Source organism: Ptiloglossa arizonensis, chromosome 3 (genome assembly GCF_051014685.1).
Source record: "Ptiloglossa arizonensis isolate GNS036 chromosome 3, iyPtiAriz1_principal, whole genome shotgun sequence".
Lineage (NCBI taxonomy): Eukaryota > Metazoa > Arthropoda > Insecta > Hymenoptera > Colletidae > Ptiloglossa > Ptiloglossa arizonensis.
In genome coordinates this window covers 29,093,940-29,121,897 of record NC_135050.1, presented here as the reverse complement: position 1 = coordinate 29,121,897, position 27,958 = coordinate 29,093,940, and the positions used below count along the sequence as shown (strand labels likewise).

Sequence of the window (27,958 nt, the reverse complement as noted above, 5' to 3'; positions counted from 1 at the left end):
CCGATGCGCTTTTGAATCGTCACCGTAATCGAAGAAATCCAATCGAGAGCGGCGATTACGCACCGCGGCTCGAACGATCCGAGGATCTCGAGCAATTTTCCACGATAGAATCCAAACGAACGATCTCTCTCTCGTTCGTGACCGATAGTTCGAAACTATCGGCATAATTTACGCGCGTATCGTATTCGTTGGAAAACGCGACACCGAGCTCGTTCGAGTAACTCTCGAGCAAAACTCGCCGTAACCCGCGCGGTGCCCCGAAGCGACCGATTATCGAATTTTTTCGTACTCGGTAACCGTCAGCGGGTAAGCGCGAGCTCCATCAGAAAACGCTTAAGCGGTCAGGGGTTCGACGATAAAATATGTAGCGGTTTGCGCGCGCGCGTGTGCGCGTGCGCGCGCGAGCGAGCGAGCGAGCGAGCGCCGTGAAAAATGACAAGAAATCGTTCTCAACATCTGTGTACACGGTTTCCAGGTTACTCACAAAGTGACGAGTCAGGTGATGGTCCTGAAGATGAACCAGCTGCCGGCGAACAGGCCGAACATGCTGAAGGAGGTGCAGCTGATGAACAAACTCAGCCATCCGAACATACTCAGGTGAGTCGTATCGAAATCCGGTCCACTTTTACGACGGAGAAACTCGATGACGCGCGCCGATCGAAGGAAATCGCGCGCCGAAATTTCCGCGCCGATCCTCGAACAACGTCGAGGAACGCTCTCGGTTCGTCGAGCATCTGCAGGAAGTCACGTGCTCCCTGTCGGCCGACCGCTTTCTTCTTCTCTCGACTTTTCGAATTAAAACCGGAGCGACCGTTGTTTCGCGGGGATCGCGATGAAAATAGAAACTCGGCTCGATAAAGTATCGAAGCGGCGTTGGCTAGGGGGAGTGTTTGTAATTCGACGCGAGGCGAGGCGAGGCGAGGCGAGCGAGATACTTCTTTTACCCTTTATTGGCCGTTTCGCGTTCCTTCGCGAACAATCGCGCGAGAATAACCCGCCTTCGAATATTAACCACGGAACGAAAGAATCCGGGCACCGCCACAACGAACCAAACATACGTCTTTCGATCGCTAAATTCACGTAGAAGAAATCACCGAACTCGAATCGCGATATCGTTGATTCTCAAGGGTTTGGAACAGGAGTGGGTGCAACGAAGTTTCTAACCCTTTCCACTCGAGAGAGAGTTGTTCCTCGATCGTCACTCAGTTCGGTGTACTCTCTCCAATTCGGAAAACGAATGATTTTGGAATTGAAATTAAAATTCAATTAATACTTTCTTCTAAGATGTAAACGTATGTAGATGAAACGTTGAAAGGAAAATGTTCCGTTTGAAATTCATTACACGATTCGAAGGATTTCGTCGAGGTTCTGGTTTGCAGAGAAGCTTCGACCGCAAAGGGTTGACGTTTAGGATTTGGGGTTGAAATCGCTCGAGGATTCTATTGGATTGTTAAGAAAGTAATTTCGTATTCCAAAATGGAGAATATGTGATTTAATAAAACGTTTCTACACTCTAAGAAAATCGTGTTTCATGTTCACCAAAAGAAACGAAATCACTTTCCAAACAATGCAATAGAATGCGGGCGACACGGTGTTTACAAGTACGACTCGGCGCGGAGAAACTTTTAAATCGGGCGCTCACGTTGCAAGATTTAGAGTTCAGTAGCGGTGAGTCGAAAGGGAGAAGTTTCGAGCAAACGATAACCATTTTCAAGGTGCAATCGTCTCGTCGACGACTCGAGATAAAAGTCTCTATTCGTTCCATTACCGAGGGAATTGTCTGTTTCGCTCGAAAGCGGGGACTACCGTAACGCGACCTTTGGCTCGCCGATTTGGCACGAATTTTGTACACAGTGCGCAGGTCGTCCATACCGGTGACTCTCGATTGTTTCGTTTGCTAAACTGTTCGATAAGTTTCGTCGTGTTTCCATCGTAACAAAAATACTACGACGCCTCACTGTAAATATACAAACCAGTCTAGAAATCTGCACGAAACTTCGCGCGTGTTCATCGAACGGTGGTACAGTCTTTCGAAAAATAAAACGACGAATCTAATAGCTCCGTTTCTTATCTAACGACGCAACTCATCGAGCGACTTATCGCTTCTCGATGACGATCAACGCGAAGAACGATGTTCGTTCTCGGTCGAATCGTAAAGGTTCGAACGCGTTTACCGGCGCGTTCGATGGTATCGCGGAGCGTGTTTCGTTGTTCCGTAGCTCGGTGGTTCGAGAACGGAGGTCTCCGGAGGACGCGTAGCTAATGCCAAAAAAGTGGCGCGGTCCGCGAGTTACGAGATATGACATAATGGCGAGGCGCGCGTACCGTAGCGCTGCGACGATCTCCGACTAGACGCGCCGCGTCCACGGCGACAACGCATTCCGACGATATAAACGGCTTGGCCCAGATTCGGCCGTGTGTGCGTGTGTTTATCCCGCGCGGCTAGCGGGATCTTATTTCTGGCATTTCTCTCGTTGAAGGCTGCGGAAACCGCGGACACCGCGCATCGAGACGGGACGTCTTTCGAGCGAGTCGTCGGTGGAAGAAAAAAAAAATGAAAAAAGAGGGAAAAAAAAAAGAAACGAACCCAGAGATCGTCGACTATTAGCCGGCGCGTATACCTCGTCGATGGATTTCGTAACTCTTGGAACGATCCACCGCGCCAGGTGCGGCCACGCCGGTTTCAGCGAATATGGATGAATGAAATCGGTCGATACTCTCGAAATACCACCGGTTTCGGCGTAGCCAGAGATTTACTACGAACGCTCTCTCGCTTCGATCGATCGCCCTCTTCGTTGAATTTTCGTCCGCGAGCCAGGAACGTGCCAGCGAATAACCGACTCGGCTTATGGATTCTTGGCAGGGATTCGAAAAGAACGTTCGTTTTTCGACCGTTCGATCTTGTCATTTCGAACAACGCAACCGTTCTCCGTGATACCTTCACGGGGGAAGGAACTTCGTTTCGAGGAAATTCTCGCGGAAACACCCTTGTGAAAGCGATACTTTGAAAAGAAGCTCTTGCGAAAGAAGATTCCAAATTTGGAATCGTAGACGGTCAGGACAGTTTTGTTTAATGTTACGTTATCGCGTTTATTTCGAAGAATGCAACCGTCCACCACGATGACTTTACGAGGGAAGGAACTTTCGTTTCGAAAAAATTCTCTCGAAACCACCCTCGTGGAAACGATACTTTGAAAAGAATCTCTCGCGAAACAAGTTTCCAAATTTGGAATCGCAGACGGTCAGGACAGTTTCGTTGAATGATACCTTATCGCGTTTATTTCGAACGAAAGGAGCGAACCGTTTCGCCACCGAGGAAGAAAATACGTGCTCCTGTTGCGCGAGAACTTTCAGCTTTATTTCCATCGAAAAGGTTCTATAAACGTTTCGACCTTGGCTTGGAAAGAGACGCCCCGGGACGTTGCTTGGCGTTTTCCAATGTTTCCGGAATTATGCATCGAACCGAACAAGAAGCTCGACTCTTCGGAATCGTTTCCTTTGTTTCGTGGACGCACAGCCAGGCGAGTGTTGCGCGAATGGTCATCGAGTGGCGAGAAACGCGATGGAAAACAACCAACGAAGACTTCGCTTGGTTGTTTTTCGTCGAACCCTTTCGATACCGCTCGCGTTTCCGTCGTCCGTAGGCGGTGGCCAGATTCTCCGCTCCGTAGGCTGTCCGTTCGCTCGAAAATGCAGTTCGTACGATTCGGTGACTTTTTGTTCGAAACGTTCAATTCCACGGTGGATGCGTTTCAGACGTTTACGTCGTAAACTCGGGTTTGATAGTTCTCCGTAAATCAACGTTAAAGCTCCGTTTTCTCGTTACGAGCGCCGGTTCGTTGACTTTGTATTCAACAGGTTCTTAAAAACTGGCTGCATTCGAAGCGTCCCGATATCGATCGCGTTTACACGCCAGGGGTGGTGTATCGTCGATGATTGTTCTCGATCGGGTAGCGAAATTCGATCGTGAATAGAATCTGAATTGAATTTACGATATCGTAAAGGGTGCCTCGCGAGATTGGCACGGTGAGAATAAAATTTACGAGGGGAGAGATATTAAACGCGTACGAGCGATGCATCGCGCGTCGATACGTACGTCGGTTGCTTCGCAACGTAATTGGTATTTTTTTTTTTTTTTTTTTTTTTTTTTATTAATTTATTATATCGCGTACGATCGCGATGGAAACGCGTTGTTGGTATCGATGCATCGTTACGAGTGACCTTGAAGCAACCTAGAGAATCGTACTCGAAAGCAAAATACAATAGCGAGGAAGAAAAGTCGTGAATCGTTGCCTGGTATCTATCTCTTAGATATCGTTTCTTTTTTTTTTTTTTATCTCGACACCCAGTACATACGTAGATAGTAGGAAATACAATATCGGCCCGATATGATAATATTTATTGTTTGTCGCGGTAAGAATTGCGTATATCTTATCTCGGTATTTAGGAAGTATCAACCTCGATCCTCGTTGCTTCGCTGAAACACTAGCCGGCGGCTGGCTCGCGATTAAATCGATAGCGACGCGAACTGTTTCGTCGACGAAGAAACGAACCCTCTCGCGCGAGAGGGGAGACCCAAGACGGGGACTGTTCCGTTAACCATAGAAGAGTACGATTTTCGGACAAGAAATTTCTACGTATTCTTTGCTTCGAGTTCTTTTTCCAAATTGTATCCGCCCGCGCTCCTTACTCTACTTCTTTAACCCTTTGCAATCGAAAAACGACCGAGATTCGTCGACCGATGTACTGGGATTTTTTTAAGTTTTCTAAGTTTTAATTTTTCAAGAGGAACACTTCCTTCGTGGCTCGAGATAAATAAAGTATCTTGTATACGAAATATCTCGACGAGATAACGTCCAAGTTTATTCTACCATTTATTTTCACGTCCGATGTAAAAGATTTCTTTGAGGTTTCTTGCGTAGAAATATTCTTCACGAAAATTGACAAAAGTATCGTTCAATGTATGTACATTTAATGTGCACGCGAAATAATTGTACAGGACATTGCGTTTCGTTGGAAAAAAATTCCCAAATATCGGTTTTATACCACACCCCTTCGTCTTCATTATCGCACTAGACTCGTGGTAAGAAAATCGAGCGAAACGTAAGAACCACGAGTTTTGAACACGTTCAAATAAATTTTCTCAAAAATATTAGAAACGAGCCCTTATACGATATCTTTGAGAAGAAAATTTAGCGTTCACGAGGACAGCGAGAGTTGTGCCCAAATATGCTGTCGTATTACGACGCGCTTTATCGAAATTTAAATCGTAGGGCAGGGTGATGACATTTGATCGCGGTGCACTCTCTGAGAGAGTCATTGATGCAGACGCATCAATATTCGCATATCAGTCGCTGCGACTAGTTGTCCATTGATTAATGACTAAACGGTACCCGGAAATACGGTTACGATTGATAAGACAGTAAAGGTGTTACAGTGAAAAAATGTAGAGGACGTATATTTACGTATATACTAATAGACATGTGAAGACGTATATATACACCTTTTGTATAACTTAGTAGATTTGTGAGGCCGTATATATACGTCTTTCGTATATACTAGTAGATTCGTGAGGGCGTATATATAAGTCTTTTGTATAACTTAGTAGATTTGTAAAGACGTATATACTGTTTTTCGTATATACTGGTGGGCTTGTGAAGCCGTATATACACGTCTTTCTTATATAGTAGTAGACTTGTGAGGCCGCATATACACGTGTTTCTTATACACTAGTAATCTTGTAAAGACGTACATATGCGCCTTTCGTATATACTGGTGGACCATTGAAGACGCATATATACGTCTTTCGTACATACTAGTAGACTTGTGAAGACGCATATATACGTCTTTGGACGTATATACACGCCTTTCCTGTATACTACTAGACTCGTGAAGCAGTATATATACTCCTTTCGTACATACTAATAGACTTATAAAGACAGATATGTACGCCTTCGGTAATCAAAGGATCAAAGGATCGCGTGTAATTCGTCCTCGTTCCGATCTTCGCACGAGCGGTACGTATACCTCGGCCGCGATCGAACGTCGCAAGAATTTCTATCCGCGTAAAAGAAACTTTCTCGGACGTTTTCGGTTCGGAGGATCGATTCTACATCGAAAGAAAAAGAATCCCATGGAGAAGAAGGTGCGTTCGGTGTCCTCCGGGGTTGTCTCTCGGATCGTGACTGGCGAGATCGCGTGCGAATTTCACGGTGTCGACGGTCGCACGATCGAGCGATCGTAACAACGACCGCGTAGCTTCGTCTCGATCGTTCTATCGAGGATATCGCGATAACCGCGATAACGTCAAATCGGTCGGTAATTCGCCGTTGGTACGCGTCCGTTCGCTGGTCGATGTTAAGATATCGCTTCGATTGTTGACGTCCGGTTGTTGTTGTTGTTGTTGTTGTTCCCGGCGCGATAAATTCGACACGAGTCCCTCGATAACGTTCAGCGAACGTTTCGTAGGAACGCGCCGCGTTTACGTAACGACGTTCGTTTCGCGCGCGGGAAACTCGAACCTCGGGACACGCCTCGGCGAATAAAAACATTCGAACGGTCTTTCTCCTTTCCTTTGTATAATTGTTCGTTTACGTTGGTTCTACGGGCGCTCGATCAATTATCTCTCGGTGAAATTTAATCGGTGGTTGCGCGCGGTGAGCACCACCACGCCGGCTCGACAACATCGCCGGGATCTTTCGGCTCGCGCGAATCTTGGCGAGTCGAGTCGACTTCTTTCAACGAGTGTTCCACCAATGGCGGATATCGATCGCGATTATACGGCTTTATCGCGCGACGATACCAGAGACGCGAGATAAGCACCGTGGAAGACGACGAAGTCGAGACTCGTCTCGAATCGATGGCTTCGATGGCTTCGATGGCTCCGCGAACGTGGTACGGAGCGCGTTATTAAAATTTCTCGATCGTTGCCGGTTTCGGGAGATTTCCAGGCCACCGATAACTCGCTCGTTATTAATCGTCGGCAATTATTTTTCCCCGCTCCGTTGTACGATTCCTGAACTCGTAAGAACGCGTTCCGTTCCTTCCGCTCTAGTTGTTCCCTCGGTAGATAGCGCGATGCGCTCGCATAAATTATCGAGCATCCCGTACCGAGCGGCGAGATAACGCGGCGCGAAGGGGCGGACAGTTTACGGACGAAGACGCAACGGTTAACAATAAGTCCGGCGCTAATTGGCGCTTATCGTCGAGACGAGCCGGTCGTCGCGTTCGGTGTACGAGTCGTTCCGGCAACGAGTCGACCCGAACGAGCCTCAACTTTGCCCTATACTCGAAGCCACCTGCGGAGTTTCTATCCAATCTCTGGCTAGAATCGCCGAGTCGACACGGGCTTTCCTACGGAGCCTCGATTCTATCTACCGTCCCCGTGAAACTAAAACGATACAGACCTCTCGGGATTGCTCGCGTCTCGCCGACAGCGCGCCGATTGATACACGGATAAATCGCGGATCGTCTTCGGTCCGTTAAAATGTAATAAAACGCGCCACGGAAACAAAGATGCGGGATCGAACGCCCGTGGAAACGAATACGATACGTGTCTCGGTAATAACAGGTTTCCAACGTTTCGAAACGAGGAAATCACGCGAATATTCAACGAGAATCGCCATACGTTCCCCTGTAGAAAAATCGGCCCGTGACGATCGGTGAACCCTCCTCGGGAGTTCTCGACGTCCATTCACCGATTCGAATTTTCCGACGAACGCGTGTATTTTTCTTTCCAACGACCGAAGGTTCGTTGGAAGCTCGTCGACAGAGCACCGCCTCGTATCGATACGAGCCCCCTTAATCGTCTTACCCTCGCGCGAAACCGAAGAAACAAACACCGTAGCTCGTTACCGCTGGAAAAACTTGCTCGCATTTTCCCTCCGGTAAAGCCAGCCGATCGTTTGGACGCGGCGCTCGTTTCCCGAACAATCGTCCACGAGTACCCCGCGAAATTAACGCGATTTTCTTCTCTCAATTGCCGCAATTAACGTTCACCGTGCACTTCCACCGTTCACTTATTGCGATTGTGCGCAAGAATTATTACGGCAAATAGGTACAGCGAGCGAACGAGCCTGGCTACGAAGCGCGGATTAGGCACGCGATGCTAATGAGTTTAACAAGGGAATACGAGTCACGGAGCCTACGTCGGCAATTTATAGATCGTGCGTTAAGCGTTGGAAAACGTTGCTTCGAGGAGTTCGAGGAGATCGCCTCTCGTCTGGAGGAGGATTTTCGAAATCGCGATACGGAGCGCGCTCCCTGCTCGCTCGACGAGTCCGCGTTTCGGTTCGTGTCGCGCTAACGGGAAACTTGGTGTCGGGATAAATGCAACAATGATTCGGTTAGTGTTACGCGTTCGTGGCGAATAGTCCGTCTTGCCTTTTAGAAACTGTGTTCCTATTGACGAAAAAAGTCTTTCGGTTCGATCGTTACTTTTTTGCATTTTTCTTCGGTTCGGTTACGAGCGGAGAGTACAGTACATTACGGGATGATACGCGAGATACCTGTTTACTACGATAAATATCGTAATCTGAACTTTTGCAACGCGTAGGTACGATCGAAAATTCGACGAAATGAAACGAAAACAAACTGTTTACCGCTAACGCGTCCCCAAGGAAAGACACTTTGAACGACTACTGGGATTGTTTTTCTACAGGATACAATGCAAGCCAGTGTTTACCGACGCTTCTTACCTATTAATGCGTTCCTCGAAGACACTTTAAACGACCACTGCGATTGTTTTTGTCACGGATACAATGTCAACCACTGTTTACCGTCTCTACTTGGTCATTAATACGTTCTTACGCCGTACGAAAGACGCTTCGAACGTCCGTGGTGCAACGTCGATCGTTGCACCGTGGATGCACGAATGCATTTTTCTTCAAAACGGAGCCTCGGATGCAATTTCGTTGCTCCACGATTTCGTCTCGTTTCAAGTCTCTCTGATCTCGTTCCTGATCGCGAATTTTAGTTCATTGTCTATCGTTAAGTACTCGACGAAGAAACGACTCCACGTTCCTAGACCCGGAGACTTTCCAGGTGTCCTTGAGAAAAGATCACCGGATTCGTCGGTGTCGTGACTTTTGCGCTCCTGGTAAAATAAATATTCGAAACGAAGATAATTCCAAGTAGGTATTATTAAAGAAACGAATCTTCTCAAGGGAGAAAACATTTCTGTCGTCGCGCGAATCTACTCGACTTGACGGTTCGTTGAACGTTAAGAACGTTAGAGCGTTCTGTTAGAACGTTACCCATAGACTTGTATTCTCCGGTTTACTCGCACGTGGGTCTGTGTACGGTCTTATCCTGTACAGTTGTTTTGCACGGTAGACGAGAGTGGAGACTAGGGCAAATTTCGGCGAATGTTATTCAAGTACTGTCGTTCCCGAACTACAGTTTGTTTTCGACAAGTCGCAAGGTCAAGGTTCTGCGAATGTCAACCATCAATGGATAGTCTTTGAACTAGTCGTTCGATGCTTCGCGTGGAGTACTCCAAGTACTGTCATTCTTGTACTACAGTTTGTTTTCGGCAAGTCGCAAGGTTAAAGTTCTACGGATGTCAACCATCAATGGATAGTCTTTGAACGAATCGTTCGATGCTTCGCGTGGAATACTCCAAGTACTGTCGTTCCCGAATTACAGTTTCTTTTCGACAAGTCGCAAGGTCAAGGTTCTGCGAATGTCAACCATCAATGGATAGTCTTTGAAGGAGTGGTTCGATGCTTGGCGTGGAGTACTCGAGGCGACGCATCGATTACGCTATCGCGCTCAGTTACGGAAGTTTGTAACGCGCGAGGGGAATCCTCTGCGCCGACGATGATGCATCGGTTCCCCTCGTTCGACGTATTTCTATCCGCGAATGAACGAAACAAATGTCAAGCCTCTTTGGTCGTCGATCTATTTATAGCCAGGAGGATTCGTTGGTTGCGAAACAACGAACTCTCGCCGAAAAGCATCGTACCTATTCCTGTCTAAGCGGATATTGTCGGAAAGTTCGCGATCGTTCGATACGAGCGCAAAAATATCTGACTGCCGAGCGCAGCATTGTCCACGCTCGCTCTGGCGACTTTCGGTTGCTCGTCGAAACAATCGTTGACCCGCTCGGTCGTCGTGTTTCGTATTATCGCGGGTTCTTGTCTTTTTTTTAAATTTTTGTCTTCCTTTCCTCGTTGGTCGTTTTGCTAGTCGACTCGCGCCGCGGCATTCTGGGTCGAAGACCTTCGAGATTCTACGGTTTGTCCTCGGGGCCGGAGCACGAAGGTCGCGGGCCTTTATAGGGAAAGATGAGTAACGAGCGAAACAACTCTCCGCTTCGTGCGTGGATTGGCAAAGAGAGTCGTGGCCGCCACTCGCTCGAGTAATTAAACCTCGCTCGCCCGCGCGCCAGAAAAGCTTCGCCTTTGGCGCATCGACGCGTTCGCGACCGCACTTTTACGCGGCGCTTGCTAAAAGAAATATTCGATACAGAAATAATTCCGAAGAAGGATCACTGAAAAGACGAATCTTTTCTTCGTTAAAAGATTCTATCGTTGCGAGAATCTTCTCGACTTTAATAGTTTGTACAATCGTGGTAAAAGAAGGTTTAGAAAGAGACGCGAGTGTACGGTTCTTTGATTTGTTCTCACGTGAGTCTATATGTACGGTTTAATCCTGTTGGATTGTTTCGTACGGTAGGTGAGAATGATAATTGGGGCAAAACTCGGCCGATGTCGTCCAGGTACTGTCGTTCTTGGAGTATAGGTTGTTTTTGGCAAGTCGCAAGGGCAAGACTCGACCGTCATCCGGCGATGGATAATCTTTGAACGATGAGTCGTTCGATGCTTCGCGCGTTTAGCGTTACCACGTTTCACCGTGTAAGGCGGAACGAAGGTGGCCGTGGTTCGATCGTCGATCGTTGAAATCGGTCACTCAAAAATCGCATCTCGAGTAGACGGAGAGCCGATCGTTCGCCGACCGGGCTCGAAATTTGGGTATACTAGATTGCTCGATAAGTTTTATCGATCGACGAAACTTACCGAACAATCTAGTATACTCGATATCGAGCAACCTAGTATTGTACCCTTCGATAAGTTTTGTACTGAAAAACCTATTGAGTTGTTCGGAAAGTCATTTCGTTTTTTTTAGTGACAATGAGACACGATTTCTTTAGAGTGTATAAACATTTTAATACATTATATATTCTCCATTTTGGAAAACGAAATCACTTTCCGAACAACCCGATAGTACACTCGAATTTTAAGCCCGGTCGGCGGACGAACGATCGGCTCTCCGCGTCCTCGAGATGCGATTTTCGATCGACCGATTTCAACGCTCGAGCAACCTAGTACTGATAAGTTTCCTCGAACGACAAAACTTCTTAAACAACCAATCACTCCCTCGAAGGGTATTTCGTGCACTTTCCGCGATTGCGCGAACATCCGCAGTTTCGTGACGGGGAAACAACGAGAAGGGGCCACGTGGAAATAACGGAGAGATCTCGCAACCGACCCCGAGCGCGAAGATTACGGTAACGACGACGATCCTAATGATCGCCCACCGCAGAAAATAGTACGCGTTGCGTCTCGTGATTGGAGAATAATGTTAGAAACGCGTCCCCCTAGCCGTGGAACACCGTCTAGCCGCAAGTACGGATCCTTGGGTGGTCGTCGTCCCTGTTTCGGTCGTTTTGGGGGTGGTTGTTCGCGTTGTTCTCGGCTCGCGTTAACTCGCTCGATTCCAGGTTCATGGGAGTCTGCGTGCACGAGGGTCAACTGCACGCCCTAACGGAGTACATAAACGGTGGTAGCCTCGAGCAGCTGATCATGTCGAGGCACACGCCTCTTCCGCACCTGATCAGAATGAGTCTGGCGCGGGACGTTGCCCGCGGCATGACCTATCTTCACAGCCGTGGCCTCTTCCATCGCGATCTGACGTCGAAGAACGTGCTGATCAAGAAGGACGAGAACACCGCGGAGATGACCGCGGTCGTTGGGGATTTCGGGCTGGCCGCGAAGATCCCGGATCCGAGCTCCGGTTACAGGCTAAGCACCGTCGGCAGTCCCTACTGGATGTCCCCGGAATGCTTGAAGGGTCAGTGGTACGATCACAGGTCGGACGTTTTCTCGTTCGGGATCGTGGTTTGCGAGCTGATCGGCCGCGTGCCCGCCGATCCGGACGTTCTGCCACGCTCGGATAACTTTGGCCTCGATTACCTGGCCGTGGCAGAGATCTGCGACGCGGCCGATCCGCCACCGGCCTTTCTGCAACTCGCCTTCTATTGTTGCACGGTGAGTATCCCCGATCACTTTAACCCTATTCTTATTTCGGATCTTTCTATCCGAATTTTTCTTACGATCGTCGCTTCGTACGCGCATTTACTTACGTTTCCCGCGAAATTGTATTTTCTCGAGCCTGCGAGGAGAACCGGCAAAGAAACTTACGATACGGTTGCGTTTCTCACCGTGTCGTACGATCAAAAGGTTCTCCTCGCTTTTGGAAAGACGAACGGGCCATCGGTTGTATCGCTCGTCTCGTTGCTCGATAAACTTCTACAAGATATTCACTGTCCAGATCGAACTTTCCTTATCCGGGTTGAAAGAGTCGGAAAAATATCGAAAGATAGCTATCCGTGGAAAAGTGAATAAATTTTAGTTTACTCTCGTTACGATTTATTTTCGGACGGATACCTCGAGTCGGTTAGCTACGAAAGAATAATATTCGTAATGTTCAATGCAAAAGCGAGTACAATGCAAATGCAGAGAAATAAATTTCTCTTTGTTCGAACGTGTAAATTTCACGCGATCGCTCGTTGCGAACGTGCATTTTGTTTAAATGTCACGGTACTTTTCCGACGAGGATCGATTTGCAACTGTTTCGACAGCGCGCGAGGGTTAAAACGGGACTGTGTTCGTTCGCGTAAATAGAATCGGTTAACGTTTCGGGGTGTCATAATTTTAACGTTTCTGGCAGTGAGGCGGCCGTGTGATGGGAAAGATATCGTTATTGTTCGATCGATGTTGCGCCAGACATCGCAACGGAACCATCGACAGCGCGCTGCTCGAAATCGATAGTCGCTTCGTAGACCCCCGAACTCGTAACGGATAGTTCGAAACAAACGAGCCGCGTGTATCGTTATTCTCGTTGGTCGTATTCTAAAATCGCACAATTGGCAACTGTCGCGATTACGCGTTGAAACGTATTGTTGGTATTAATATATAACAGTACTCGATGGTTACGAACGTTACGAAATGTAGGTGAGATCACCTCTTGCGTACGTGTTTTTCGCGCGATTCGCTAAAAACGCGTCATTGCGGTGTCTTTCGTCTAGACGATCGCGAAGGGATCTATTCTATTTCTCGAGATCGTTTCTTATTCGATTATCCGTCTTTGATACAATCGTCGAAAGGAAACATACGTACCGTGCTACGTACGTCGATACGAGATCAACTCGGCCGCGTTGCACAGTGTTGTGATTCGAAAGTGAAAATGAAGGAATTCAAAAGTCGTGGAACCGTTAGCTATGCGCGAAATGAAAACTATTTTTTTCGTCTGTGTATCCCACGTGGGCTTTGAGTACCGGTTTCGTTGGTTCTGACTCGACGATCGATCCTTTTACAATTTCTCTCGTTAATAGCGTTTCGTTGTCTCGCGTAACGTTCGAGCACGTTTCGGTTACTCGAGACTTAATTACTCGGTTACTTAATTTTTGTAGGTCGAAATTTCGAAACGTCGAAAGAGGTTGTTGGTAAAGTTGTACCTTCTCGAGCCTAAATCGGACGACGCGTGTTCTCGATGTTTCAGTACGAGCCAAAATCCCGGCCGACCTTCCCGGAGATCACGTCCAGTCTGGACAGCATGATCGCGAATTACGAGGACGAGTCGAAGGGCAGCATCGGTAAGCATCAGTCGGTGGACCCGGCCCTGATGTCGAGCATGGACGAGATCACGCGTAAGGGACGACCGATGAAGCGCAAGACCGCACGGCTGAGGAGTCAGTCGGCGGACGCGAGGGGCTGCGACAACGCGACGCCTTCCGACAAAGCGAGGTGTCACTCGGCGAGGAGGGTCGCCGAGCTCGCCAGCAGAAGAGATCCACACTACAGGCCCATGACCGCCAATCCGTTTCACGCGTTGGGAGGCGTCAAGAAAATCCTCGGGGACCTGTTCTCCAGCTGCCTGGAGCTTCCGTCGCTGGAGGACGTCAGACCGAGCGTCACCGATACCATCGCCAAGTTCAAGCCCGCACAGAACGACAGTATCGCGAAGATCTTGGAGCGAAAGAAACCGAACTCGGAACCGAGTAGCCCCACCGCCAGAAAGAAGTGGGAGAGGAAGGTAGGGATTCCCTTGCGATCCGATTTCAATTTTAAACGAGCCTCGAGGTAACCGTCGGTATTTTTGTGGTGCAGAGTCGGTGGATTTCGAAGGAAACGATATCGACGAATCGAATTAGCTTTACAACCATCCATTATCTTCTACACGGTATAAAACTATGCTGGAACTTTCAGCGGGATACGAAATCGGTCCCGAGACTACTCGGGTCGGAAAAGATTCGCCGCTCGAGGTCGTCGAGCTCTATGTTTCTCTTAGTTCGCGATTGTAATTGGCACGAGCCAGCGGTCAGAGAAACGACCTCGACCGAGCGACATTTTTCCGGCCCGAGTACGCTAGCAAGACGGACCGTTCGGGAGAACGATCTGTCGTCGATGAACAAACGACTACGAGCGACCGTTACAGGATCGTTTTGAAACCGTTTTCAGGTGGCTACGAAGGTGGGCGCCGCGAGTCTCTTCAGTCATCCGTTGTTCCGGGACGGATGGGAGCCTAGGAGACGCGGTAGCTGCGAGTCCGGTTTCTGGAGCTGCGTCGGCGAGGATCTCAGCCCGGAGCCGCCGAATCGTCGGCACACATCGACCCTCAGCAGTTCGGCGGCGAGCAGTCTGTTCCTGTTGGACGATCACCGGACCAGCTCGATATACACCGACTCCTCGGAGGATATCGCGAGCCTCGGTGGCGGGGACTCCTGTTGGGAGGACAGGTTGAGCGGGATCGGGTCTTCCAGTAAAACCATTTCCAAGATCGTCGAGTACTTCGAGAGGAAGCAAGCCGGTAGCTTGAGACTCGCCGATCACGATGCCGGGTCCAGCAGATTGACTCTGTTGAAAGCGAGCTTGGAGGGTCCTGTTCCTCTTTGCAGTATCTCGGCCGCGCAGAGATTGGTCGTTTGCGAGGGCGCGGTGCGCAGCAAGTTACCCCTCTTCGACAAGAAGTGATACGCGTCGCTCGCGCATCGTAGAATTCGTCCGTTAGGGTTTCTTGGTTTTCGCGCGTAGACGATAACGCGATCCGCGCGGGTGAACGCTTCGACGCGAGTCAGGGCAACGACGCGCCGCCGGTGTGCACTACGCGTCGAGAATCGTGAACGAATCTTGAAAGAGGCGACCGGTCCGGTGTTCGATCACTCGGCGTCGAACGACCCTCCTGACCGCGAAACACCCGCAAACGCGAACGGAATCGAGCCACGACTATATTTTCATCGAACTTTCGCGAACGTACCTCCAAACGGACTCGAAACTGACCACTTCCTCGACGACCGAACGAAACTAGCCGGTTTCGGTTCAGTGGAAATATAGTCAAACGCGAATTTAGCAGACGCTTCTCTCTAAAATCTAGTAACCTGACTGTGATGTTTTTTGATAATCTACATACATTATTGATCCGTACGACTACGTTCGATGAAGCTGTCGGCACGAGTTGGTCGTTTCGCGGGCAAACGGTCGTTGGACGTTCAGAGCCGCGATCTCGCGCAATTTTTCAAAGATTTCGTCCGTACTCGGTGCAACGAGATACCAAATAAAATGTTGCAGGATTCTTTCGCGGTAGATACGACGGACAAAGACAGAAGGAAGAGAGAGAGAGAGAGAGACAGAGATGATGGAGAGGTAGGGAACGAGTGAACGAGTGAACGAGCGAGAGAGAGAGAAAGAAAGCAAGAGAGAGAGGATAAAACACGTCGATAGTATTTCGTCCGAAACGACGAAACGGTTCTTGCGTTAGTTCAGAGTACTTGAGAGATTCTTCCGTAGCCAATGTATTTCCCTAAGATGTACAATGTTTCGAGAAAACAGTTCGCGGTTCCAAGGGATCGAAGAAAGCAATACACGTTTCGTTTCGTGACTGCGGCAATCGAGTGCCAGTAGAAACGCTGCTCATGTTCTTACCTTTCGCGCAGTGCCTCGCAGTTCCTAGTTAGCCACCTCCGTCCTTATCCACGTTAACCGACATTTTACCGATCGTTGCGACGACGATAGAAATAGAGAAGACGCGAATTTACCAGTTGTAAATCACAGCTACGTTGAAAACGGTTTTAGTACGTTGCGTACCCCGAGTCGTTTCCCCTTGGTTCAACGTTGTACATCGCTACTTTTGGCGCCAAATATTCAAGTTAACATTGTCGGACGCGTGTTACTCTCGCGACAGAGACGAGGATGTCGACGCAGACAACCGAGAACTACGACGATCTACGGAAGAAAACGGCGACATTTTTTTTTCCGCAAAGATAGAGCTGCTTCGAGTGAAAATTCCTCGCACTGTTCAGAGTACTACCGGATCGGTGGTGTGTATCGTACACCCTGGAAAGACCGGATCGTTGGATCGTCGATGCAGTGTCTGGTGTTTATTTTATTTGTTGCTTCGCGGGCCGAGTACCACCGAAAAGAAGCTTTTCTCGCGCTGGGTCCGAGTAAAAAAACGTGGAATAACGTTTTCCAGGAAAGCGATTCGTTTCGCGGTTTCGTCTGGGTCGCGCGTGAAAGGAATCGCTCTCTTTTCGACCGATACCGATGATCGTCCTGAACGTTATACCTAGTAACCTTTCGTACTGCCGTTTTCTTTCGTACGGTATCGTCGTGTACGTTCGCGAGATACGAGAATTCATCAGGGCCTATGCTGTGCTTAGACGATGTTTTTATTACATTTCTGATCGAGCGAAGGATACTTCCCCAGCGCGCGACGTCTCGAAACGAGCGTCGCGAGCGTCTTAGATTAGTACTCGAGACGAGAGAAGGAGACATAGTATATTTTGTTGACAGAGATGACACCGCGTGTCCTGAATATTTTTGTTGACGTAATAATCGGGACGATGGTCCACTTCGAGAGAGGGAGAAAAAGGGAGAGAGAGCAAATGAAACTGATCTAGTCAGTGTATTATCGTGGCGGCCTTATCTTTTGTACGTCGTAGCGCTAATAACTTAAGTGTTCCAAGGAAAGTGAACGAAGCGTGAGTGAGTGAGAGAGAAAGAAAAAAAACGGGAGTGGGGGGCGAAGACATCCGTTTCGAATAACCGCCGTGGTCGTTTGATTATTGGAGACGACAAATGGAATGTACACGTGGTAATCTATACGGAGTGCGTGCGTGCGCGTGTGTGTGTGTGTGTTTAGAAGCGTACGAAGAAAAAGTCGCGCGTGTCCTAAGGTCGCTTCCTCGAGATCGTGCCTCTGTTACGCGGCAAAGAGAGAAAGTATCGCGAGCAGAAAATATTGACCGCTCGAGGTCGTCGAGCGGCTAACCCCCCACCGTGCGGCTTTGCGACTCCGCCTCTCCGTTTGACGTCTTCTCGCTCCGCCCCTTGCGCACGAGGGACAGAAAGCGCAAATCTACGGGAAGGAGAGACAACGCGCGCAGTGAAGGTGGAGGGGGGTTGCGCTCGATGCGATTCGCGGAGGAAAAGATCGACCTTGAGCGGTTAACCCTTTCGCTGCGAAGAATTGGAGCATAGTCGATCGTCACGCATATCGTCTTCGCCTTATGTAAAATCCGTGGAATCGTCGACTCATCGCTGGAGAAGAAAGTAATCTTTGCGAAAGAGAAAAAGGTAGTACAGTTTACGAGAACAAAATTGAGCGCCGATACGGCATTGAAAGGGTTAATATTTTTCTTGCACAATTCGAAGCCGAGTTTTACAAGCCGTCGCCCCGATAGATGGAGAAACGAACTCGATGTGGCACGCGCAGAACGTATTGCTTTTTAGTTACGCAGTGTTACGCGAGTACAGTATTCTTGAAGCGGCCCCTGCTAAATCGTCTTCCTGATCTCGAGTTTTCTTCGATTCTGTTCGTTTCTTGAATCGGGTGGGGGGGATCGGTCGTGTGTTATCCTCAATTCGTCGCTGCGTCGAGAGCAAAAAGTTCCTTTCGTTTTCGATTATTTTCGTACGCTTCCGAAGGGATACTGTGCCAGCGTAGCGGACCAAGTCGCGGAGATTTTGGATAGCTACTAGTTGGCGCATCAGCGTAAATCGTTTCGTCGCCCTGGTTGCGGGACGAGTCGAACCAAATTTCTACTAGAGTAATAGGCCACACTATACCTTTTTACTTGTCAGAGTTCGTTCACGGGTTCTACTTGATAAGACTGCGTGTTTGTTAAATATGTACGTAAGTGGTAAGTTCTTGATAATTCGCAGTCCCTTCTTCCTTGCCTAACGGAATGCACCGTCGACCAGAAGAGCCATTTTTTTTTCCTTTTTTTTTCGTCCCGTCGAGTCGATGCAAGAGTAATTACCAGCGGTTCGAGCAATTCGAACAGAATTGTACCATGGGTCGATTAGATAAAAATCCCTTTTCGATTCTCGTTGTGGAAGATTTAATTTCTTTTTCCTTTTTTTTTTTTCTTTTTCTCGAGCACCCGATCGGGACAACCTGCCCTACTTGGCCGCACTTTTCCTTTTCCGTTTGTCGAAACAAAAGGTCGCCGTTACTTTTGCATCGGGTGGACTCTACAAGAACGATGCGTTCTGTTTCGACGCGTCAATCGGTACCTGAAGAAACGTAGAAGCAAGGACTGCGAGTGGGGTTTTATTTTTAATAGTCGCGGACATATCAGGAGTGGGCATATCCTGAAAAACGTTTGTTGCTCGTGAAAGATGATCGTCGAACGAAATGCAAACGAGAAAGAGAGCGTTAGGTATTACACTGGAAGATTGAGAGAGTGAGAAAATGTTACGGAGTAAATGGGGTAAAAGTACGTCGGGCTTGCGAGACCGAGAGGCGCATTTTTCTTCTTAAAGAGGGTTATTTATTTTAAGTAAAAACAGGTATATTGTAGATAGACACACTTAGAAGTCCACTTAAATCGTCTCTTCCAATACTTCTTCTTCTTTTTTTTTTTTTTTTTTCTCTTTCTTTTTCGACTATCGTCTACCTGGGTCCACGTGGTGAACGTGGCGCGCGTAGACACTAGCTGTACATATTATTACGTGAAACAAACTATAATACTATTTCAGCGAAACGTTTCGCGATTTCCAAGATCGGGTCGTTACATATATATACAAAGGGTCAAACAACAGTGGGATTTCGCTCTTACGATCGTCCGTTCGACATAAATAAAAAAAGGAAAGAAACGAGAAAAGCGCGATTTGGGTTAATACAGATGACGATGGTACTGAGGATAATAACAATTCTAATACTTAAGAATTAATATAACGAATGTGAAAATCAGATTTCAGCGAAACTATACATATATATTATATTATATATATATTGTAAAAAAATTCCTATATACAAGAATAAAGTTAAGGCTCCAATTTTTACCAAAACATCTTTACAGCCTTCTTCGACAAAGCCATTTTTACGTCCTTCGGCGATAGACGGTCTTTGATAAATTACGGTGCAACCTTCGCACGGATATAACAACGGCTCCGAACAATTCGGATGGACAACATTTTTTAACGTCTTCTAGACGCGGTAAACGAGAAACTCGAGACGAAAACGTCTTCGAGAAAATTTAATAATTGCTCGTTTGCGATCTCGATCGATCGATTCGTTCGACCGTATTCTACCTTAAATAAAAGCATCGATACTGTATTATCGTTGTTCGGTTACTCGATCGAAATAACTACGCACCGATAATAATAATAATAATAATAATTGCATCGTTACCATTACTATCATCGTCATCGTTATCGTAGAATCCGGTCGGACTATCCTGATCCTGGTTGCAAGCAACGGTTATTAAACCGTAAACGAATTCGTAGCAAATACCTTCGCTGTAACAATTCCACGAATTCTTCCGTAGCGTTCACTCTCGGATATCGATTCCCGATAATCGTCAACGTTCCCTGTCGATGGTGAAACGTGACCTTTCCAAGTCCTCTTCCGGTATCAGTGGTATGTACCTGGTCCTGGGATCCTTCTTCCTCTCGTACGCGTAAGGGAAGACCATGCTCCTCCTGGTCGAGGTTCTCACTTTCTCCGTTTCGGTTTCCTTCGGCCTGGGGATTCTCTGTATATTCGAGTGCATCGACATACTTGGACGCGGCTCCGAAATGTCGTCGGGGCTCGTCGACGAGGATTCACCGGTCTCTTGAGAAACCAAAGGTATGTACTTCCTCTCTTCCTTCGACGAGGTTACCGCATCGTTCGAATCGCTGTCCGTGCTCTTTACAGTTGCAGATGTCTCTTGAAGGTCGATGATCTTCTTGACGGTCGGCTCGACATCGCTGGAGACGGTGTCGTTCGGAGATTCGTTTACGGTCGCGAGAGGTACCCAATCGCCGACCTCGGCCGCGAAGCTGCTACTCTCGAAATTGGCGTACGTTTCCGTGGACCAGTTGTAGCTGGTGTTCTCCCAGCCGAGGGATCTGGAAACGTTAAAATTCCTCCTGGAGACCGTGTTGTCGAGAGTGGTGGACGGCTCTATGGGTACCCATTCCTGACTCTCTTCTCGAATCTCCGAATCGGAGGAGTTCGAACTCGTTCTCTCCGGAAAGATCGGCTCGACGATCGCGGGCACTTCCAGCGAGGAGGAGGACGAGTCGAAAGGATTCGAGTTGGTCGTGTCGAGATCGTCCACGGACTCGGTGTTGCCGTTTCTGGGTCTAGACTCGGTCTCGCCGATCTCGCGATTCTCCTCCGTGACGATATCGCCCAACGGTGGGAAATACTTCGGTTCCTCGAATCGAGACCCGCTGACGAAGCTGGGCGTGTACTGAGAGATCAAAGGGAGCAAGGTCTGCCTGGCGTATCTCTCGGCCTGCGCTAGGATACCCGCCAGTCTCTCCGGGAGGAACTGTACGGTGAACGACCTGATCGTCGAGGAGGTCTCTTGTATCTCGTCCTGCTTCGGGTGTACCTCGTTCTTGTTCTGTCTCGCCGAACGCGGCCTGAGTATCGGCTCCGTGATCTCCGGGAGCTTCAAGGACCTCCCGGTTTCCTTCTTGCCGATTTGGAGCACAGGCTCGCGTATATCGGAGACGAACTCCGTGGTCGGCTCCGCGGAAGGATCCAAGGACGGTGCTTTTGGAAAGAAATTGCTCCCGGAGAAACCTCTGCCCCTTTCGGAGTCCGGGTTCTCCAAGGAATTCGAGTCCCCGTCGGCGGATATGTCGAGGATGTTCCAAGGATTCGAGGTACTGCGTCGTACGGCCGATTCCTCGAAATCGTTCGGTTGGAAGTTCTCCGTACGTTCGACGATACGTAGGTTTTGTTCCTTCGTGAACGGACCGAGCCCTTTCGCCGGGGAGATAGTCGAGGATCTCTCCTTGGGGAACGTCTCCACCGAGAAACTCTCCTTCGTTTCGTAGTTGTGCTCTTTGGTGAACGGTCCGATGCCGCCTTGTTTCTCCTGGAGCAGACGCTCCATTACCACCGGGGTCGTCGAGTTCTCCGAGTCCGAGGGCACGTTGCACTCGCCGGAGAAGAGGTAGAGGTACACCGGTTTACCCGATTCCAGGGTCAAGCCTTTCCTGCACACGGACAGACTCTTCCCGAAGCTGTCCACGATGGCCAGCTTGTCGATGCTCCAGGACACCAAACCCGAGGAGATCCAACCGCTGTACGCGGTGTATTTCACCTGTGAAATTTTAGAATTGTAACGGTACGTCCTCGCGACGAAAGATCATCTTTGTTACGTTGTACGAAAAGATACTCGATGTATCGTAGTCTGAGACCACCCAGACTTAACCCTTTGCACTCGAGGCTTCTTTGTTACCAGAAACCGACGCCTCGAGAAAATTCTTTAAGTCGTAAAAATGAAAATTCTGCAATTTCAATTCCAATTTGAATTCCAAACCATCAAGTTCTCCCGGATCGAAAATATTGAGTTGTTCGGAAAGTCATTTAGTTTCTTTTAGAGTGTATAAACATTTATACACAGCTTGTACAATACAGTTAACCGGGTGGTTAGGTCACGTTAACCCTTTGCGCTCGAGGCTTGTTTGCTACCAGAAACCGACGCCTCGAGAAAATTCTTTAAGTGGTAAAATTCATCTGCAATGGAACATTTTTGTATACTCCGCGTACACGCGTTTACGCTCTAGTAGAACGTAATATTTCAATTCCAATTTGAATTTCAAACCACGAAATTGTTTATCAAAAATAGTACACTGAATTAGATGACGACCGAGGATCTCCTCTCGAGTCCAAAGCGTTAAAATTTAAGATCCACCTGAACGATCGAACGGAACATTTTTGTTTTTTTCCCGTTAGGTTGCAAATGACACTTTAAATCGGGTTCTTTGTCACGAACTCGCGCGATTCTCGTCGAAGTACACGGTTAAGTCGAGGCTAGAACGTCTACGCCAGCTCACCTCGATAGCGTCCAAACTAGAGATCGCGGGATGGGGCACTACGATCTTCTGAAGAACCGATCCCACCACCAGTTCCTCGTCCTTGCGCGTCATGGCGAAGGTGTCGTTGAAAGCGCCCTCTCCGACCAGAGTCACCTGCAGTTTCCCGTAGCTTCTTGTCGGTCTTTCGCTGCGACTGTTGTAGACTTTCACCTGATACTGGTGAGCGCAGAAAGGTTCCTCCTCCCTGGTGAGAAGGTAAAGTTGACCCCTGGCGGGTGACTCGTCGCTGTAGTAGCCCATGTCACCGCACGGTCTACCCATTCCTTTTACACCGCAGGGGAAGCAGTCACCTCGAAGCAAACCGTCGTAGCCACGCTCGCAGGGGAACGCCGGGAAACGACATTTCGGGCTCACGGAGTCGGTGAAGAGCTTGTAAGCTCGTCGATGATTGCACAACGATCTGCCCTCCACCGCGCTCGCTGCAATCGAACGATTTACAATTAATTCACCGGCGACTCTCTCTCTCGATGCTCGATCGCTACTCTTGAACGAGAGTTCGACGCGTTGTCGCAATAATCTTTGGATGATATTTCACGGGGACACTGTGACCCGCTTTCTTTCGGATAAAGAATTCGATCCATGTTGCGGACAAGGTAACAGTATCCCGAACGACGGCCAGGTGACGCGTGAAAATATTGTGCCGCGCTTTCTAATCCCTGATTTATAGAACTCCTTGGATGTCGGGACCCGCCCAGAAACTATAAGGGTAGCAGCGAACCTGAGTAATAATCTGGATAGATCGTCTCTAGGAACTTTCGCGCGTAGAACAAATGGGAGGAAAATGGAGTTTGGTGCCCTTTGTACGTTTCGTTTACGATTGGTACACGCACATGGACGATTTAATTAGTAAAGAAGTTCTTGAGCAAAGTATACAAACGTTGAAACGATTTCTTTAATTTTGTAGTTGGTGACATCTCTCGGAGACATTCTTCTGCTACAAGATTCTAAGGAGATTGTATAATCCGGGTTCACGAAGCCAGGAGGCAACTATCGCGTTGGAAAAGCCCCGTTCGATGGCTCGCGCTCAACAAGGGTATCGCTTTGCAGCCCTGTCGAAACCGATTTAATAACGTCGCTATATTTGTACCGTCGACCGTACCTCCGCATTTGGTATACAGAGCGTGTGGCAGGGTTGACCCTTGGATGCCTAGTATTCCTAGAAAGTTGTCGATTAGAATTAAACGAATAATTCGATTCGTCGCGGTAAGTAGATACTATACGAGAAATAAATAAAAATTAACAAAGGTTGACCCGTTGGACAACCTCGAGCAGCTCAATGGTATTCACCTCCACCGTAAACATTGTATTATTACGGCGCAGAGAGTATTTGCAACGTCGAATCGAGTCGAGCGAATCCCGAGGAGTCCGGTTGCTCGTCTTTAACGCTCGATAACAGTAAACGAAAAACGAACAGAGGCTTCGTTTCCCAGTACGATACGCGATACCCCGGTCTACGGGAACTTACACCATATGATGTCGGAAACTGCGCCCAGAAACAGATTAGAGCAGCCGGTTTGCATCCTGCCACCGTTAGGATAGAAATCCACGTCGCCCATAGGCTGCCAGGAACCCAGACCACCGAGCAGCAATTGTTCACCGTTGCTGTGAATCACGTCGACGAAATTGGCGTCGGTTTCGTCGAGACGTGCTCTTGGATCCTGTGACTCGAACAATGGCCCCGCGGGATCCAGTCCTGTGAAATTTCCTCGTAATACGAATCCAATTTTTTCTTCGATGTAGCTTACGGACTAAACGAGTTCTAATTCGACGATGTTTTAAGGAAACGGAATTCCAAAGTAAAAACAATTTTCGTAATAGGAATCCAATTTTTCTTCGATGTAGCTTACGGACTAAACGAGTTCTAATTCGACGATGTTTTAAGGTAACGGAATTCCAACGTAAAAAAAATCTTCGTAATAGGAATCCAATTTTTATTCGATGTAGGTTACGGACTAAACGAGTTTTAATTCGACGATGTTTCAAGGTAACGAAATTCCAGCGTAAAAAAAAAACGACAGAGTAGAAAACTATTTGCAGTCCTTATCGTGAATCGATCGTTGCTAATTCTGCGTTGAAAAGTTTAGGGTTTGCGAAACCGTTCTTAAAGACCCGTTCCACCCGTTCTAAATATAACGCGCTCTTGGAATCGGTAAAAACGACATTGAAAAAGCACACGGATGGCGCCAAGTTGATTCTGCTCTTTCCAGTTCGATCGAGTGGCTAACGGAAATGAAAATCGCTTCCCGTCGATCTCGTCGAGTTCAATCACGGCGATTCGAAGATCGTCGGAGCGTGTCGCGCGTAAACAGTACAATTATTTATAATTATTAATCGCGTTGAGATATTTACGAACGCGCGATCGTCGAAAATTCGCGAGAAAAAAATGTCGGAGCGAAACTCCTCTTTCGAAACGGACGAGCCGATCTCGAGGACAAGCGAACGCGGTTCACGGGTCGAAAGTGCCACGAGCGATAGAAAAATTTCTCCAAAGATTCCTACGGTCGTCCACGCGTGACGAAGAGAACACTGCGCAATTACTCGACGCGCTTTTGCAAAAGTCCTCGTTACAATTTCCGAGTGAACGGCAATCGAGCGAGCGAGCGGATCGGTCCCGCGATCTTTGCAACATTTCGTCAACGATCGGTGTCCGTACGTGTCGTAAACACTGTGAAACGCATCGGTGGAATCCACACGCGTGCACTTGCACCAGAGAGATCGGTCCGATCGGTTGATCGCAACGCGACGAGTTTGCTCTCGGCGATTTCGTAAATGGAAACACTCGTTCTAAAGGGGCACTTGGTCGTACAGTTGAACGAACTCGTCGAGTTTATCGCGAATGTTGTTTCCACCTAATCAGAGATGAAAGATTCTGACGAAACCGGGCACCTTTTACCGATCCGTTGCGTGGGTTTCGAAGGACGACCGCCTTGCACCGGGGGTGTCGGTGCAGCGTTGTGCAACTCGCGCGCGATAACTGCATCGCTCGAGAGAGACAATTCGATACCTGTGATCCTGGAAACGTTGGCCAATTCGGCACCGGCGAATCCAGCCACGTGAGCACCCAGACTGAACCCGATCAGATGAACCTTCTCCAGAGGCACGTTCAAACTTCTAACCAACTTCGCTAGTTGCCGGCCGACCAGACGAGTATTGGCGGCTGCTCTCACGTAGTTGGGAACTGCGCTCCCTGGACCCCAATCGACGCACACTGAAAACACATTTCGCGGAAAGTTGGTCGAAATCGAGAGAAAACCTTCGCAATGATAATGGTTCGAATCGAGAGACGAGAATTTTCTTTTTCTCGAATCGCGGAAGCTTAGAGCGGGGAATATTTTTAAAGTCGCGCGCGAGGTATCGCGGTGTGGCAAATTTTGAATTTTTTTCTTCAAGGAAATTTGCGCGTATCATCGTATACTCGTGCGATATTCTGGATATCGAATGTTTAGTTTGTTCAAAGAAGTATATTAAAGTACGTTCCACGGTGAACGATCGCGTCAAGTTAACGAGTATCCCCGAAGGTTAACGTTTCTTATTTATTCTTTAGAAAGGACACCGGAGGCGGTACGCGTTCCAGAAGAAGAAAAAAAAGAACGCATCGAGTAAATAGAAATTCGCTCGATCGAGGACCTTCCTTCCACGAAGGCCCCGTTCTTCGAACGAGTTGTACGAACCTATGTTGCATTCGTGCACGGTCATCAGCGCGGACCTCATCTCGTAAACCCAGACGTGATCGCAGCTGGACCCGAATCCGTGTACGATCACCTTGGTCGGTAGATCGGGATCTATGGCACGGTGCGCGTTATCGTTTATGTCGTCGGCGGAGACTTCCATCGGGATCGATCTCGCCTTCCTGCTCCCGTACACTAAAAATCTACGAGAACACCGATTTGCAACGTTGAGAGTGCCGCGTCGAGTACCAACGAAGGAATCTCTTACAAACTATCCACCGAATGTACCGAACGTTTGGCTCCGCGCCAAAGGTGATCGTTAAACGTAAACTTACCCAATGGCAGGACATTCTCGCTCGAATGTGTCAATTACGAGCAGAAATATTCGTACGGAGGGATTTACGCAACTCGCGCGAAATTCCTCCGTTCGCGCGAATGGAAGAGATAACGAGAGATAGATCGCGCGACTCGATTTAACTCTATCCTCTCTCTCTTTCTCTCTTTCTCTCTCCTGTGCACCGTTGCATCTGTAACGAGCGATCGCGATCGCGCTCGTTTCTCCTGTTGTGAAACGTAACGAGACTCGGGGAACTCGCGTATTATCCGCGCGTGCATCTATTAATTAACCCGACTTACCATCGAAAATATCAACATTCTCCGCATTCCCTCGATGCCTGTGCACTCCGATGTTACCGCGAGATAACGGAATGAAGCGATCAATGGGAAACGGAAACCCGTAACTCGTAACCCGTTGGGAAAATAAAACGCAATCGCGCGTTGCACGTGTTTGCAATACGATCGCGCCAAACAAAGCTAGGTTGCAAACATTTGCGAAAACGATCGGTAAATATTCTTCTATCGCGCGTTTACCGTTATCGAGCTTTGTAAATTACTTCCACACGCTCGAGCGATAATACTAACTTGCTCGATAAGTTCTGTCTTCGATGAAACTTATCGAACAGTTTGGTACCAGATTGCTCGATCAGTTTTGTCGTTCGATAACATTTCAACGATCTATTATATTGGGTTGTTTGAAAAGCCATTTTATTCTTTTGGAGAACATGAAACGCGATTTTTTTAAAGCGTACAAACGTTTTATTAAATTATATATTCCTCATTTTGGAAAACGAAATGACTCACCGAACAATTCAATAATATTTCGCGCTACCATTGATCAAAAGATGGGTAAACTGTTAGGTATCGGTAAATATAATAATGATAATACTAATGTGTACCTAGTGCCGACGTCTTTGGGCGGCGACGGAAGCATTTCCAAGTAACTGAAGGGTCCCGTGTCCTCGAAGCAGCCGACATCCTCGTAACAGACCTTGGAGACCTCCCGCTTCGTCCTGTGATGCAATTTCTTGTGCAGCGTCCACTGTTTCATCGATTCGACCACCGCCCGAAAGATTTCCGCATCGTTTTTCTCGTCCGCGGACTCGTCGAGGGGCGTCGGCCACTCTTGCCCCACCACGGGATCTCCTGGAAAATCGTACGTTTCGCTACGTATAATTTTCAGCTCCGGAACACCACCGATCCCGTTTTTCTCCGGGAATTTCGAAATAAAAATTACGATTACCGAGGGACCGCTCGAGAAAATTGGGAGAACGTTTCCGGTTCGTAACGTTTCGAGAGCAACCGTTTATCGTATTACCCAGGGAAATCGTGGAACAAAATCAGATC

General features: G+C 48.2%; 2 protein-coding genes across 4 annotated transcripts in view; one reads left to right on the top strand and one right to left on the bottom strand.

Moving 5' to 3' along the window:
* Window positions 1-15,268, top strand: part of Cdi (serine/threonine kinase) — a 48,506-nt gene extending 33,238 nt beyond the window's left edge. The window contains exons 3-7 of one of the 2 annotated variants that reach the window (XM_076306308.1): window positions 476-597; window positions 11,723-12,269; window positions 13,783-14,316; window positions 14,391-14,463; window positions 14,742-14,940. In XM_076306308.1, coding sequence (XP_076162423.1) covers window positions 476-597; window positions 11,723-12,269; window positions 13,783-14,316; window positions 14,391-14,463; window positions 14,742-14,809 — 1,344 coding nt within the window. In that variant the 3' untranslated portion in view covers window positions 14,810-14,940. Of the gene's footprint in view, window positions 1-475; window positions 598-11,722; window positions 12,270-13,782; window positions 14,317-14,390; window positions 14,464-14,741 lie in introns of both variants that reach the window. The other variant, XM_076306307.1, reaches the window with a different exon arrangement.
* A 2,596-nt stretch (window positions 15,269-17,864) lies between these two features.
* LOC143144182 (uncharacterized) overlaps window positions 17,865-27,958 on the bottom strand; it is a 35,237-nt gene continuing 25,143 nt past the window's right edge. Inside the window, exons 2-7 of one of the 2 annotated variants that reach the window (XM_076306310.1) lie at window positions 27,511-27,757; window positions 26,279-26,478; window positions 25,612-25,815; window positions 24,073-24,300; window positions 22,566-23,026; window positions 17,865-21,829 (exon numbers count right to left, since the gene is read on the bottom strand). In XM_076306310.1, the coding sequence (XP_076162425.1) occupies window positions 20,087-21,829; window positions 22,566-23,026; window positions 24,073-24,300; window positions 25,612-25,815; window positions 26,279-26,478; window positions 27,511-27,757 (3,083 nt within the window). In that variant the 3' untranslated portion in view covers window positions 17,865-20,086. The remainder of the gene's footprint in view (window positions 21,830-22,565; window positions 23,027-24,072; window positions 24,301-25,611; window positions 25,816-26,278; window positions 26,479-27,510; window positions 27,758-27,958) is intronic. The other variant, XM_076306309.1, reaches the window with a different exon arrangement.